The 16766-nt window shown below is 39.5% G+C and overlaps 2 protein-coding genes across 3 annotated transcripts; both read left to right on the top strand.

Moving 5' to 3' along the window:
- The first annotated feature begins 900 nt into the window (after positions 1-900).
- sec11a (SEC11 homolog A, signal peptidase complex subunit) lies at positions 901-4292 on the top strand. Its single transcript, XM_064314012.1, has 6 exons — positions 901-1095; positions 1798-1907; positions 2189-2338; positions 2795-2914; positions 3634-3691; positions 3810-4292. Exons 1-6 carry the CDS (start codon positions 1045-1047, stop codon positions 3858-3860), a joined length of 540 nt encoding a protein of 179 aa, XP_064170082.1. The 5' UTR covers positions 901-1044; the 3' UTR covers positions 3861-4292.
- Positions 4293-10191: 5899 nt separating this feature from the next.
- Positions 10192-16095, top strand: kti12 (KTI12 chromatin associated homolog). Of its 2 annotated transcripts, XM_064312249.1 has the most exons (9): positions 10194-10419; positions 10757-10808; positions 11197-11249; positions 11826-11881; positions 12657-12736; positions 13001-13160; positions 13358-13420; positions 13806-13874; positions 14967-16095. In XM_064312249.1, exons 1-9 carry the CDS (start codon positions 10269-10271, stop codon positions 15108-15110), a joined length of 828 nt encoding a protein of 275 aa, XP_064168319.1. In that variant the 5' UTR covers positions 10194-10268; the 3' UTR covers positions 15111-16095. The 2 variants fall into 2 exon arrangements, with proteins under 2 accessions (XP_064168320.1, XP_064168319.1); XM_064312250.1 differs by lacking the exons at positions 13806-13874; positions 14967-16095 and adding an exon at positions 13600-13794 and having other exon boundaries at positions 10192-10419.
- Positions 16096-16766: the final 671 nt, after the last annotated feature.

Raw genomic sequence — 16766 nt, 5'->3', positions numbered from 1 at the left:
CAGGTAGTTGCCCAGTATGTTTAGCCACATTTAGAACTGGCGCTTACCTAGGTCCATTATTTTGTCAACATGCTCTTAATGATCGCCTGGTTTGAGCCAATGAAAATGCTTTGTCCTACACAGTGAGCCATGTGTTTGGCTTAAATCAGTTGACCATTAATGAAGCAGTTGATGCTTGCCACTATTAAACTCACCATGACTTATTTTATTCAACAACTTGTTTGATGTGATGGAGCCAACAACCGCATCTAAATAAAGACATTCTGCATTTCATAATTTCCTAAAAAAAAAAACTCTTACTCTTTTTTTAATCATTTAAGTCTTATCTGATACATTTCATCTTAAATGCCTTTTTGAAAGGCAAGCATTATTTAGTCCTCAGTTGTGTTTTGTCACACAACTTGTTTTTGAACCTCATCTTAAATTCATTTTAATTTGGTTTAAACGCTTTTAATAGGAGCTATTATTATATTTTCTGTTTTTTTATTTAGGATGTTCCAGCTGTTAAATGTCAATTTATCAATGTTCAGAACTCAAAAGTACAAAAGGGTGCGATGTTTCTTGTAATTTTATATGTTAAAATGTGATGTTTTTTTTTGCAAAGTCAGATGTCCCTTAAGTTAAACCTGCACCTGATGGGTAGAGTGGTCCAGATGCTTTATGTTTGAGCTGGTTAAAGGCCTCAGAAATGTAAAATACTTGCATTTAGTGTGTTTCTGAATCCAAGTCTTATGACAGTAAAGGTAAGAATGTATAATTTTTCAAATTGACTCATAGGATGGTGGCAAATTGTTTTCAGTATTGACCATTAAGTGTATTTTGATCAGATCAGTGTGCGGAAGATAATCAGAAGGGGGGACTGCCCGCATCCAACTTCCGTTAAGACTGTCAATAAAGTTTTTTAACGGTGGGTGGAGCTTCCGGTGGTTGAACACCGGAAAAACTGGCAGTTGTCAAATGCTTGTGAATTTTCCGTTTTGTTTTTTACTTTTAAATTGAGTCCAAATTCATTTTGTTTTGTGGTATAGAAAATTAGCCTGCAATATGCTTTCTATGGACTTCTTCGATGACGTGAGGCGGATGAATAAACGCCAGGTAAGTCTACCCAACTAACGTCTCCGCTAGCGAATAAGTGACGGCCAGGTTGCAGGATGCGCTTGCATTCGTTATTGTAACACGTCGCCTTAGCTGGCTAAGTGATCTACTTGTTAGCTCAGTTAGTGAACATGTAACATTAGCTACAGATTGTCAGCTGCGCTAATATGTGCCAAGGGAAATTGATCGCTGCAATTATTTTTAAATGAATGATTGCATGAACGATGAAATATCGTCTGGCGTGTTGTCAGTTCCGTTATCCTGTCCGTGCCGTTAGTCAGGTGTCGGAAATTTGCTGGCTATCTAGTTTAGAGGTAGCAAGCATGCTGGTTGATTACGCGAGCAGTATAGCCTGTAGAGTGCCAGCTAGCAAAAATTTCAACCAACCAATTTAATTTTTTTTGATAAGTTACACTTTGTCATCCAAGTAACTTCATTATATTTGCTTGCATAACTGCATGAAACTACTACCCGTTGCCAGTTGTCAGTAGCAACATGCTAATTATTTTTATTTCATAAAACCGTTTCTCTTTCTGTTAACTTAATCCATATCAATTACATTTTATTATTTAGAATTTATTCCAACAGGATCATATGGCTGTAAGCAAACATTGAATCATTGGACCAAACGTATGTCTCATGGAAGTGATTATTTGTGCATTTTCCAGTTATTGCTAGTAATTTATTTGTCTTCCATTTCAGCTGTACTATCAGGTGCTGAACTTTGGCATGATTGTATCCTCAGCCCTAATGATTTGGAAAGGACTTATGGTTGTGACAGGCAGTGAGAGTCCGATTGTGGTAGTACTAAGGTAAGCATTTTGCGAGTTTCTTTATGTAGAACTACAAAGCTTCAAACTATTTAGTGATTGTGTGTAGCATCATGGACCCCTCTGGTTTTAGTCATCATGTGCTGTGAAGCACACTGTCATGATAAAGACATTGCTCTCCATAGATAAACCCTACGATTGGTTCAGATAAGTGAAACATGGGTATGCCATGACGGCTCCACTCATTTTGTGTTTCCTGAAGCCTCCTTCTCCCATCACTTGGTTGGAGGAATCTGCACAGTTTTGTTGTTTTGTGGTTGCAGTGGAAGTATGGAGCCGGCGTTCTACCGGGGAGATCTGCTCTTCCTGACCAACAGAGTGGAAGATCCCATTAGAGTTGGAGAGATTGTGGTCTTCAGGATAGAGGGAAGAGAAATCCCAATTGTGCACAGAGTGCTTAAAATTCATGAAAAGTAAGTCAGAAATGTTAAATGGGGGGGGGGGGTGAAATGAATAAATCCCCAGCTGTGGGATGGGCCAGCAGTTGTCACTGGCCTTTGAAACTTTGGGGTGAACATTATTCAAAGAAATGCTTTTCAAATAGGGCAGGAATATTTCCATGAACATGGCGAAATTACCCCAGAGGCAAATGCCTTTATGCTGCTGGCAACCTTATTGTGTTTAATGAGGAAATGATTGTAATCTGAGCAAGACTGATCATGAGAAAAATTTGCATTGAACACTTGTAGGAACTGGTAAGTCGGTGCATTTATGCCGTTACTTTCATTGGTGGTCTTTTTTGAGTCTTCAGTTTAAAGAATGCATTCCAGTGTTTGTGTATCAAGGTTGGATTTTCCCCAACATTAGATTTGCTAGAAAATATCCACCTCTGTGCTGCTGTTTGAAGTTTTCTTTTACACCACCCACAGAGAAAATGGAGATATCAAGTTCTTAACCAAGGGTGACAATAATTCAGTGGACGACAGAGGGCTGTACAAACAGGGCCAGCACTGGCTGGAGAAGAAGGATGTGGTGGGGAGAGCCCGAGGGTGAGTCCCTCCCAGCTGCAGGCAACACCTGTCTGCAACACCTGGTAGTCAAACACCTGCCTGTAACACCTGTCTGCACTACAGTCAAATCAGTTAGATTTCATTTATTAACATTAAAAAAAGAACAGCCAGAGTGCCAATGGGCTCTCGTATACGCAGTTCACTAGACTGGAACAACACAGTACACAGTTCAGTATTTCACTCATGAACTATTTGATTGTTCTTTTGAAAGAACAAAAAAACACAACTGAACCAAACTTTGTGAGGGGAAAAAGTGAACAAAAATAACTTCTGTCCTATTCTGGCAACCAAATAAGTAGTGAAAGCTGATATTTTTGTTATTTCACCAATATGATGTGTTGCCTCTGTTAAATTTGTTTTGAATGGGTTTAATGGCTACTTTTAAAAGGATCTGTTGACTTTAGCTTTTGAATAGAGTTAGTGTGTATAGTGGGGTATATTATAAGAAAATGCTTTATACATTTTATCTATACAGTGCCTTCCATGGAAAAAATTTATGGGTGAAATAGCCATTTTGCACCAAAATGCTCACAACACAACATTACGTGGAGAGGGATGCAGTTTGTTAAGCTGTCTGGCATCATATAATAGCTCTGGGCTTGTAAGTGTGCTAAAAAACTGAAGAAAATGCAGCGGTATGCAAAATCCAGGAACTGCAGGAATAATCCTTGTTTATAACATCAAACTATTTCCTGCAGGTTTGTGCCATACATAGGAATTGTTACAATTCTGATGAACGACTACCCGAAATTCAAGGTAAGACCCCCCCCATGTTTTATATTTTTTTAAAATATATTTCCAGTACCAATCACATTTTTCACCAGTGTCATTGGCTCTGTTCTAACGCCATGCTCTCTTGCCTGCACCCCCCCAGTACGCCGTGCTGTTCCTGCTTGGCCTCTTTGTATTGGTTCATCGGGAGTGAAGGCGGCTGCGTGTCAGCGAATCCCCAGCAGAGTTCATTCCAAACCGCCTCTCATTCAGGAAAGGCTTTGGTTGGATACAGCCGTTCAGCTGCTGTTAGAACTGAAGCTGCACCTGGGATTTGGAAGGAAATGATTGGTTTCGTCTCTCTGACTGGGGTTTTTGCATACGTTGCAAGACCCAAGCTTTAGAATTAGTCATTTATTTCTAAGATTGGGATATCACTTTTTTCACAATAAAGATGGGTTCTGTAAGGTCTCATTTTATGACTTTGGTACTGCTTTTTTTGCATTAGCATTTTTTTCATGGCTTGCTTGTTCTGAAAAACTTATTTGTGCACTGGTAAACTGCCATGACATATCAGGTTATGTTTCAACGCATTTAATTGTTTTGTTTTTTTATTGTGTATTAAAAACCAATGGTTTGAGACATATTTCTGAATTCTTCACTGTAAGATATGAAGACACAGCATATGCAGAACATTAAAGGTGCAGAGGACCTTCAGCTAACAGAGCAGTGGCTTATTAGAATCCTAGGGAATATGAGGTTGTTATGAGACAGAAAAAGATTCATCGTCTTGAATCACAATCATTTAGTTGGGATGTAGGCAAAAAATAATCTAGTTCAGATTCCACAGATAAAATGTAATATCTGCCTCCAGAGTTTTTATAGCCTATATACTTGCCATTTTTGTTGATTTGTTTACATTCACATGCAAGACTTTAGCATATTGCTGGATTTTTTTTTTTTTGTAATAACTTACCATATGCAGCTTCCAAATCTGGTGTGAATTAGAGTTGAAAATGTGGCATTTCTGGAAAAAACTGTAAGTCGATAACAATATTTAATTAGTCTCTTATTTCAGTTTGTGATTGAATGCATATTTTAATGACGGTATGATAGTGAAATAATGTTGCTATACAAGCGTATTGGATGGGGACCTGGTTTTATTTACGTTGCTTTACACGCTTACTTGGCATTAAACACAAGTGCCAATTAGCACATTGAAACTGCGGAAAATAACAACTGATTTGTCTGAATAGCAAAGATCACGGTCCTGTTATGAAAAGATGCGGTGCGGCTGATTAATTTAGCATTTAGCAGCCTGACCTGACGAAGATGATAAACGACAAACAAGAGGTGGTAGAGGTTGTCCCTAATTCTTTTTAAAGATCAAGACCATTTACTCTCAGAGACGGACCGCCAACGGATGACAGCTTTGACTGCCCGTTAGCTGCTGGTCAGGTGCATGGCTCTCTCGCTGTAATAGGCTACGTTCCAATGAGAGCGAAGCGAGCTCTTGTGGCGATGCCCAGTGAAACCAAATAGACGTACGTTACAACGTTGAGCAAGAAAGGTTCTCTGAGCATCCTGACAGCAACGCCTAAACAATGTGCCACAGCAGCAAACTGTCGCGACTCGTGATTTGGAGTTGTTTCAGTAGGCCTAATAGAAAGTCAATTTGAGGTTCAACGAAAAATAAAAAAAATAAAATAACTTTCTTGTAGGTTACTACTGGAATGCAAAAAGAGATTTTCAATAACGCCAATGTCCCGGATGGTCCTGGTCGCTTGAAAATCAAATGGTATTGAGAAAACGAAACGGCGAATTGGATCCGAACAATGTTATGTTGAGGAAAGCAATAATCTAGGTAGAGGTAAGATAGGCTATGTTCACCCGCAATATCAATGCAGTGGGGGCGATCCAGAGTACCTGGTCCATAACCAAAGAAACAACATTATTCAATGAAAATGTAGAGGTCTAAGCATTTTTTTAATGCTATAATGTAAGATGGAATGAAACCTTTTCTTTTAATATTTTTTTCTTTTTTTGCGGACATGGAATGACATGGCCTAATTTTTAATGTAGCCTATAGTAGGCTAGTTAACAGGATAGTTCACTATTGCTTTGCTTAAGTTACTCTGATGGATCTCATTAATACGTGACTGACCATAAATAACCCCCCGAGACCTGATGTGGCCTAGTGAACTGAACAATCTGACTTGGCCAATACTCTTTGAATTGATAGCAACAAGCTGTTCTCCATCATAGGCACATCAGCGGCACAGAACTCCGAAACCTACCGAAAACTATTAGCATATTTTTCTCTTAATGATGCGTTAGCAATTGATGCGCGACTCGTTGGTCTTCATCATCACCTCATCACTGGGCGAGCTGCTGAGTGATCGTGGAAAGGTGCTTCGTTCTGTAAAACATATATTTAATAATGTATTAGGCTGCATTCTTTCAACTCACATTCCCCTTTAGCTGTTTGATTGAGCTCATCATTTAATGCATTACCTTGTTCCCTTGGTTTAAAGCTTATGTTTATGACTGCGTGATATGTATTTAGCCTATTTATTATTTATTATTGCTATTTTCCTTTTCGCTATTTTTATTTGAAATGTAGGCTATTGCCTGTACCTGCCTGTTTCTTTCCCGAACAAAATAAATTTTCCATATAAGGAGATGCGTTAATGGAAGGCTATTCTGATATTTTCAGCATTTTACTACGCATAAGCTAGAGACTAACGCGGTAAGAAACTTAGGTCTACGTGATATATAGATTATATTCATTTGTATTAAGGAATACAATTGTTATCCTTTTGACCACAGAGGGATATATAGCCAGAATGTTGTAAGCAAAATGTATTTTTTATTTATTTTGGTGTGATTGCATTTATTAAAATTAAGTAGGCTAGGATAGACTATATTTTTCATTATATGGCAACATAATTGCGTTGTTTATCCTTAATAGTGCAAATGAATGAATACTTGAAATGCAAATTAATAAATGTGTCATTTCATTCAGAAAGAAACTTTTGATTCACTTTCAGTTATGACGCTCACGCCGCATTGATCTTGTGCGCTTGCCTGTGCATTTAAATGGCTGAAGAGAACAGAACAAAGAAAACCTGTGGTTCATAAGTGGACGCACGTAAGACATGACTTCATTAATGAGAATCCTAAAAAAAGCCCACCCAATAGGAATCACATAAATGTTGGAGCGGAGATACCGCAGGACGAAACCGTCAGGGAAGGATAGGCGTGTCTATATATATTCTGAATTTAGTTACATGTCGAAAGCTTTCTCCAGGTGAGGTCCAGGGGATTTTTGCACAATACCATTGTGTTTTTCAGTAAGAAATGGCCGGAGTAACATTGAACAAGGTTCACCAGCTTGGGCTCCTCACCTACTTTATCATATTCTCTTACATTTCCACGACCACTTCAGTAAGCCTCGATCTAACTGAACTAAGAAACAAATTTGCAAAAATCAAAGTGAATCCGCGAGGGAATCTATGGGCAACCGGTAAGATAGAGGCAACCGCAGCTCCATACGTGTTTTTTTCTCAGACATTTGTGTATAGTTTTATTTTATTTTATTTTGGTATTCTATTATATTGTATTTTATTTTAGCAAATTTGCGATATATGCCATCCTTCCAACGAATAATTCAGCTATATCCGTAAAATTGTGAGTAATAGCACTATAGCCTACATAACACTCATGATGTGTATCTATTCCGAATGTTGCCTGCAAGTTCTGAGATCAACTTTAATTACATTCTATTTTTTCTGTCTTTAAACTTATGAGGACATTTCATGGGAAAGAAGAGTGTTGTGGATAGCTCATTGCTGGGGTCTCCTGGTGAGCCGGCAATGAATCCAGTCCAAGTGGCTCTTAACTCGGACCTGAGGGAGCTGATATCGCAAGAGGTTCTGAAAATAGCCCTCCAGGCTCGCCTTCAGGACACCCAGGGGAAACAAGATACCAACGACCAGGTGAAGCAACAAAATTATAAGCTGCAACAAATTGCTTTAAAACGTCGAAAAATTGAATTGAGGTGCTGGAGTTCTCTGTTCTGATTGTGTTGTAGTCTCTAAACCACATCGTATAGAACAGTGTGTCATGGTACGTAAGCTTGAAGTCTTCATTTCGCATTATTTTTATCCCGAGTGAATAAGTTCGAATACTAACGACTGCAATGGATGCTTTTTCATAAGATTGTGCTTTTTATGTAATGTATAAATGCAGTGGTATAAAAAACCTTGGGCAGCCCTACACTAGTCAAATTTCGTGTTTTCTTGATTTTGTAAGGGAAGAAAGTTAACTACCCCTGCAGGAACAAACTTAAACTGATTTATTTCTGTAAGTTTCAATGCACTGTTACTTTTTATTTGCTGAATTTAACAGATTGAAAAAATAACAGTAAATGTGGAATGTGTAAACGTTTGGACACTGTACTTCCTCCTTTGGCAGAAGTGATAGCTACCAAACGTTTCTCCCCGTATAAGTTATGTTCATGGTTGGTTTTGAGTTATTCTGGAGCATTGTCTTGTAACATTCAACCTGTTTTCAGTTTCAATTTATTTACTGACTCTGAGATATTAGCGTCAGGGATTTGTAGATATTAAGTTATAAAACAATTTTTCTTTCTACCTACACAACTGTGCTTCCACACAACCCCAAAACATTATAGATCCATCGAAAACCAATGGTTGGCAAGGTGTTTTTTTTTAACATGCTTCCTCCAAATGTCTCTTGGTGGTTGTGGCCAAAGAGTTCAATTTGTTTCATCAGTCCACAGCACTTTGTTCCAAGAAGTTATTGGCTTATCTTGTGTGTTGCGTTGTGTTGCATACTTTGATGTTTATTTTTTTGATGAGATCACAGGAAAGGTTTTGTTCTGATGACTGTTCCATGGGATTTCTAATTTCCTAAAAATGTCAGTTAGGTTTATGCTTGTTCCATAGACCGTATCTAAACAAACAAATAGCCTAGTATTATGTTCATAAAGCCTGCCTGCCCCGTCCTCTTTTTTAAATGCAATATATGGTCACCCTATCTCATAGCCTTCCCATCATTTGTAAGAGTCAATCATCTTTATTTTCAAGTCCTCAGTCAGCTGCTTTGAGGAGCTCATGGCTGTTGAAAGTAAGTACAAAACCCCTAGAGGTTAGAAGGGCCAGAGCATTTATTAAGCTCTAGAATTTCCCGTACTTGGCTTAATTGAAGCCCAAATGCTTAAATTCTTGTACATGCCACATTTATGGTACTGTTTCATTTTTTTTCAAGCTGTTAAATTCAGGAAATAAATGGCATGTTCTTTTCTCTTAAAGATTCACCAAGACATGCAATTTGACCAGGGGTTTCCAAACCTTTGCATACCACTGTATATATATGCCTAAATGCAGATGTGAGCTCCACAACATACGTCTATCCTTTAGAAGGTTGAATTTAGCCCTGAATTATACAGCTTTTTAAATGTAACAGTATTTCCACAATACTTTTTATTAGATACAGAAGGCCAATTGTTTCCTGTTTCTTACTTTTTCATAACGGTGTTAATGCCTGTAATGTGTTTTTGACGGAATTGTCTTCATATTGCAGGACACAGACTTTATCTTGAAGATACTGGAGAGCTACATTCGAAACAGCAGAAAGTGATTACATCGGTCCCATTTCCTCTGACCTGAATGACAAAGGAATCTGTGTGAAGATCAGTTCTGGCATGGGCTTGGGAATTTATACAATAAATCTCTGAAGGATTTATGTTGAGGATTTAGGAACAGTATTGAAATTGGCTCACTATGATTCAATAGTGATATATCTTCTTATGTTCATTGTGAGTTACTGTATTAATGTTAATATTACATAGTCTATTAAATGAGACAAGTCAAAATGTTACGTTGTCAACATTGTATTTGTGAAATTTTATATTTCAATAAAGACACTTGTTTGTATAGACAGAGTTTTAAATTCAAGCTTTAAATAAAGTTCAAAATGTTCATTTGAAAATGCAGTTTTCAGTAATTAAAGTGACGTACACTGACACATGCCCTTACCAGTTCATTATAAGCCATTATCTTAAATTAGTACCAACTGCACTTTAATGTAGTTTGCAGATCAAGCCCCAAGGGGGAAACGGGAAAGCTTTCAGGAGCCCTGTCACTGGATTGAGCCCAAGAAAGGACAACAATACAATCAAAAACCATTCGAAATTCTATTTGTTATGTTGTGCAGCAAATAGTCTCAGAAAACGTCACAAAAATGTGTAAATTTGCTATTTACAGAAAAAAAAATGCAAATAAGATGAGAAAGGGAATCACCTGACTACACTGTAAAGACAATGGCACGTTTGCACATCACATAACACATAATGGGCTGACAAAATAAAAATGCAAAAAATAACGTGCACATTTCAGCATTAAAAAGTAACGTTTTCGTGCTTCTACACTTTATATGGGCGACTTTGCTGTGAGCACGCCGCGCCTACAGACCACAGCTACTACTATTGGCTACTACAGACCAATGACAGGCCTCTGCTCTGGATTGGCGCTTACCACTTCCGGTTTATTATGGCGGATGTTTAGTATGGTAGCGTAGATCTCTTCCACATGTGAAAATGCCTTTAATCGTGATGTGTGGTTTTCCCTGTAGTGGCAAAAGCCGAAGAGCAGAGGAATTAAAGGAATATTTTTTGAAAAGCACCGAGCGTAAAGTTTTTGTTGTTGGAGACGAAACAGTGGGTATTATCAATAACTCCGTATATGCAGGTAAGATCGGCGCTGACTTGCTGGTGTCGTGTTGATGTCCTGCGAGAGCGTACTTGCGCGTTTGTTAGGTGGCTAGCTAGCTTTAAAATGTGTACCATCTATTGTTAGGTAATGTCAATTATACTGCTAACTAGCTTACGATCTCCTCTGTATTTGGGCTACCCTGGCAAAAGGAGTAAGAAATAGGCTTACATAAATGTTGCGCTCAGTAAACTGGACAAACGTGTGAAATGTTTTGTTTGTGTGGGCAATGCGTATTAGTGGAAGCTACGTTACGTACACACACTAAGAAGGATTTGACAACACATAAGAACTGAACAATTTTGTTTCTGCGTAGACTCTCAAAAAGAGAAGAATCTCAGAGGATCCTTGCGTGCAGAAGTGGAGCGGTGGGTTATCTTCTGTGTCATGGACAATTACCAACATTTTTCAAAATCACCAAATCTAGAGAAAATAATGACTCCGGGGATGCCTGGAGTTTTGATTAAACCAGTTAGGTTAAAGTTTGCATTAAAAACCTAACCTGGCCATCCAGCTACATTACATAGTACCGTAAAATTTTTATTTTGCCTTGGGCTTGTATAGAGACATGACTTGTCAGTGATTTGAATGCCACAATGTTTTCGTCATGGAAACGCATTAGCTCTTGAATATCCTCTTGGTGTAAAGGACAACATATTAGTCTGGTGATTAAAAAGACTGAAGACATTCCAAATAGTTTTACAGACTTGTTATAACTCAAGGATAATTCTAATGATGTTCTGTTTGTCACTATAGGAAGGTCAGCAAAGATGATATTGTGATCTTGGATTCACTGAATTACATTAAAGGTAAATGAGGTTATACTCTCATTTAGTGTCTATTGTTTCATTATTTCTGTGTTTTAACATCACATGTCATTTTATTATTTGATTTAGAATATTTGGATACTGAAATGTGATTTGTAAAGACAGTCAACAATATAGGCCTAGACATGTCATAAATATACAAGAACACATGACAGGACGCCCCTAAAGAAGGAGAGAATGTAATGTAAGTGTATTTGAAAGAAATGACAGTGTACTGTTGCAGAGTATTCTATTGTTGCAGAATAGTCCTAAAATAGGTCTGTTTAAGGGGAAAATCAATCAATACAAATTCAGATTTTATCATAAATGAAACGCTATGCATGTATCTTCATTTTAATAACATTCTGTGTTATAAATGATAAATTTGTATGTTATAGATTATACATTTAAACTACATAAATTGAGTTGATCGAATTTGAATCATATTCCAAACTGGATTTTTCAGTGGTCTATGGGCTTGCATTTTGGGATGGAACGATGGAATCTGATGTTATGTACTTGAAAAGTTGGTGGTTTAACTAATAGTTGTCTACTCCCCATATTTGTATAATTTTTCAGGTTACAGATATGAACTCTTTTGCCTAATCAAGCACACACAGACTCCGCACTGTCTGGTAAGTAAGAACAAACAGGCACGAAACCGTCTAGACCCACGGCGCACCTATACAAAGTGTCATGAGTAAAACTTGGCTAACTATATAGTTAGCTAGCTATGGCATGTCCTCACCTCTGTAATGTTATTTGTTGTCCTCCGTGTGTCCATACATCTGTATCAGTGGTACGTGCTAACTAGGTTAACTAAAGTAGGCGAAACGCTAACATGTTAGGCGATAAAGCTGTGCTTAAAAATCTTGTGCCGTTTGAAGTGATTTTGGGAGATGCACCTGCGCATGCATCCTACTAAACGCAGCACCACCTGGGCATGCGTTCCACCAAATGTCCCTCTCATGTCGTCCATGAGTGAGTGAGTGAGTGACCACAATTTGCCACGCATAGCCCACGGCGGCAGGCAGTCCTACGCACCATGGGAAAAAAACAGTCACTTTATGCACTGTTGCTAGATACTGCATGCAGAACTGCCTCAATTTAATGGGTGTCCTAACACAACACAGCACAGACAAGGTATATGGTGGATACTAGCCTCTCCCCAACAACCCAACAGCAGTACTCCCTTCCCCCATACACACACCTCCTAATTAAGGCCTACAGGCAGGACAGCTAACATAGCTTGTCACTCTGAGTTTGTGTTAGAGCTTTGCAGAACGTATGGCAGTTCACACTTAAAGGTCTGATAAGATTCCTTTTGCTTTCCGTGTCATAAGCAAATTCTTACTGACACAAGTTGTAAATTTGTGCTTGAGTCATGTGTGTGTAAATATGTTTGTGCAGGTCTACTGTGTGACCTCGGCCGAGGATAGCTCGTCATGGAACGCAAGCAGAGAGCCAGATAAGCAGTATACACAGGAGATGTGAGTGTTGATCACTGTCAGGTGTAGTGCTGGTCTTGTGAATAATGATGTTGTTAAACCGCCATTCAATTGGAATTCCCATTACACGTGGAGGATTTAAATGTATGTCTGCCTATTAACCTCCTCCTCCATTTTGCTCCTGGTTACAGAATTTACAGTAAGCGGCACGCTTGCTTACAGACAGTAGGTGGTGCTGTTGCTGTTTCTGGTCTATGAAAGTGTGTCCATTCCGTGTCTGTAGCTCCGCCTCTGCTGTTCCTGCAGTTTTGACGGTCTCGTGATGAGGTTCGAAGCCCCGGACTCCCGGAACCGATGGGACAGCCCGCTGTTTGCCATCCAGAAAGACGACGCGCTGCCCCTCGAAGCGATTGCAGGCGCCATCTTTCACAGAAAAGCCCCTCCACCGAACCAATCAACACAGAGCGTAAGGAAACCCATTTTATTGCAGCAGGGAGATCTAATCACGAAATAATTGTCAGAAAAAGTAACACTGCTGAAAAATGATTATATAATGCATGGGCAGACTCATTACAAGATGGCTGACAGTATAGAAGTTTCATGACCCACACACAAGCTTCCTGTCTGCGTTCTCTACTCACCTGCCTCTCTCATCTAATGCAGCAGCCACTGTCATCCACCAACTTTTTATACGAGCTGGACAAAGTTACCCAGGACGTATTAACGGTAGGTGGAATTTTTGTTGGTTCTAACTTTGTTAATTCTAATTTTTGTTTGTGCATTTACTCTAAGGTTCTCACACTTCACGGGAGTTTATGGATATAAGGATTTAAGGGCCCATATTTTTGGTGACAAATACTGTGCTATGAGGCAGTGCTTAAAAACCTTGTTATTGTTCTTTAAAGCAGTAAGCAAACCACTGCACTGCAGGACCTAACCGTACCCGAGCTCTTGAGGCTCATTTCAGATAAACTCCGGTAGCAGAGCCTTTTCGCCCCAAGTTGTCTCCTAACCAACGGTGTGTACATGGGAAGATACAGTACACTCGTTTTTATGTTGTTATGTTCATGCTCATTTGAATCTTTGATCATTTTTTACGAATGCCTCGCAGGCCGTTCTGAACTCACAGAAGACGTCTGTCCCTGGGGATCTCATCGTTGTTCCTGGAGCCACAGAAAAAATATCCTTTGTCAGGCTTATTGCCTGCACAGTTACTACTTAAATCTCACCGCACAACCATAAGCTGCATAAATATTGTTCTCCTATTATGATATAGTATCAGTTGTATTTGTAAATGGCCTGGAAGACCTTAGACAAACCTGCTTCCCCCTGTAAAGTGTGTGATGTGAGCCACTACCTCTTTATACCCTACAGTCTTAGCTTTGAAGTACTTTCATGGGCAGCTGCCATAGATACCTGTAGGTTTTCTATATTAGAACAATGCAACATTTTAAGCGGGCAAACAAGACGAGATCTGTTTGACTCGGTACGAAGTGAAGAGAAATGTCAGACAGACCTTCTTGATGTTTCTAATGGACACTTAACACGCATCATTAGTGCCATTTTAAGTGTTCTTTCTCCAAATGACCATTTCATATCCAGCAGTGAAAGGGCATCTGTCTGCTTGCTTAGCAGCCTGTTCATTTGTCTATCAGTGCTCTGATCATTAACAATCTTCCTACACATTGTTTATTGGGCTTATATGAAATATATAGTCATTTATATATGTAATACGTATAATTACATTCTTAAGAGTTGTGTTTTATTCATTAATCGTGTGTGTGAGCGCTTTTGTGAACAGTCAGACCTCAGACACTGTCCTGTAAAATCAGTCTGTGGAAAGCCATCACAGGACTGATGAGGGTTTCTGGATTACCTGTTTTTCTGTAACACATCATCAGTGTATAGTTTAGTAAAGGAAGTTACTTTGCATGACGTGTCAAGCAGTTAACTGACAGGCCACTGGGGCATGTGTCATCGGTGTCACTGGCACTTTTTCACCCCCACGCACCAGTGGCCTCACTGGTGAGCACCCCCACCTCACGTATTCCAGCAGCAGAACGGACAGACAGATGAGTCATCATGCTTATGCAGGCATGTGAAATATAGTTACCTTGTGAGGTTTTTGGGGGTGTTGCGCACGTGTGGGGATTTATCAGGTTGTCTCTTGCACATTAACAAACATCACAGAATTTCCCCCCTTAAATGTGTTTTCTTCACCATCATCATCATCATCTTCACCATCGTTTGTTTTTCTTAACCCGAAGATCACGTAGAACTGACGAGGAATATCAACATGTCAGAGCTGCGCAAACTTCGGCGTCAGTTCATCAGCTACACCAAGATGCATCCGACCGAGAACATCGGACAGATAGCCAACATGTTTGTGCAGTATCTGAACAAGAGCATGCACTGACGGCTAATATTACCCTCCAGGTGTTCTAGCTGTTCAAGCCAAAGTCTTATTTATTCTTTTTTTTTTTGAACTGGCCTTAATTAAATTTTTATCATGCAGTATCTTCCTTCTAGATTTCCGTCTAGCCAAATCCTGGTCCTGGAGAGCCGCAGGGTCTGCTGGTTTATGTTTTCACTTTCAGTCGGCAACCGGTCCAGACTCAAGAAAGCATTAAGGGGCTGACGAGAGGCTTATCTTGTTAAGGCGCTGTTGCAGTGAACAGATGGGCCCCAAAGTCTGAGAGGAAATCTGGACCATGGCAGTGCTGCCTGCAGCTGGCCGCTCATAGGGCGATGCTCAGCTGGCTCCAGCGTCACCCGGGGATGGGAGGGTTTCAGTCTCATTGCGTATCAGCGAACCCCACTGGTCAACCAGGCGCTAGCGAATGTAGTGAGTTGCATATGGTTAACTACACTAATTCAGTGCTGTTTATTCCTGGTCCTGGTGGGCTGCAGAGTGTGCTGTTTTTTGTTTTAGCCTTCATTTCAGCATTCAGTTCAGACCCAAAGAACTAAGTGAGGTGATTTAACTCTGTAATTGACTGCTTTAAGTGATCAGTTAAGTGCAGAGTAACAACAAATACCAGCAGACCCTGTGGCTCAACGGGACCAGGAATGAAGATCACTGTGCTAATTGATCAGTTAGCCAAAGACCAGCAGAACTTATGGCTCAGGACCAGGGATAGAGACCTGTGTTTTAGGTAACAAGAACCACTACTTGGGTTTTCAAATTTATTCTCAATTATGAACTGGAAACATAATTTTTTCTGTATATATTTGTATGGTTCAAATTTACCCCTTTTTAACTGGTCATAGGTGTGCTGGATGTCCAGCTGTAAGCCTGACTAAGGTTTCCAGGGGTTCATTTTATCTGTGAATGAAAGAAGGTATCCCATGACTCAAAATGGAGGTTTGGTTTTAAAAAATAAAATGATCACAGTTGCTTATATGGTATTTCTGCATTATCATTATATTCTGAATATAGGTGTTACTGCGTAGGGAAGGGTGGGCCAGGGTGGGCCAAAGCCATCTGAATGGTATCCTGGACCACCCATTAATCTTGGCTGAACCACAACACCTAATTATGAATGGCCACCTGGGTATTTCTTTAGTTCTATGCAGGCCCAACTATGTATTTCTGGCTAAGCTGCAGAGTTGATCATTTAAACCTAATGAGAGAGCCAACAGGAAGCTGGTTTACTTGGTGGATGAAATCGAGAAGTGGAGTACAATGGTCTCGTAAATCTGTGGTCTACAGTTCTGTTTTTGTTGCGTGCATTCCGAGCATTAGAGAGGCTGCAATACGTTCCTCCATTACCGTGGCAATGATCTCTACAATTCCTTCTTTAATTCTGACCTGGAGGAATATCGACCAATGATTGATGAGCTGCAACAATCTTTGCACCTTGGAGCAGGTAGCGTGAGTCGCTGTCATGAAACACTTTGTAGTATTACTACACAATGAGGAGACAGACAAAACCTGTTGCGCTCTGGTTAGTATGGTTGTACCCATTGTTAGCATGTGGTGTACAATGGCTGGAATTGGCTTTTTAGATATTTTAGCTGTTATTATTGCAATTGTTAGAATTTTTTCTCTTCATTTGAGAAATGCGTTCAT

The sequence above is a fragment of the Anguilla rostrata genome, chromosome 16 (genome assembly GCF_018555375.3).
Source record: "Anguilla rostrata isolate EN2019 chromosome 16, ASM1855537v3, whole genome shotgun sequence".
NCBI lineage: Eukaryota > Metazoa > Chordata > Actinopteri > Anguilliformes > Anguillidae > Anguilla > Anguilla rostrata.
The sequence above is the reverse complement of the archived record's forward strand: the minus strand, read 5'-3'. Positions and strand labels throughout refer to the sequence as shown.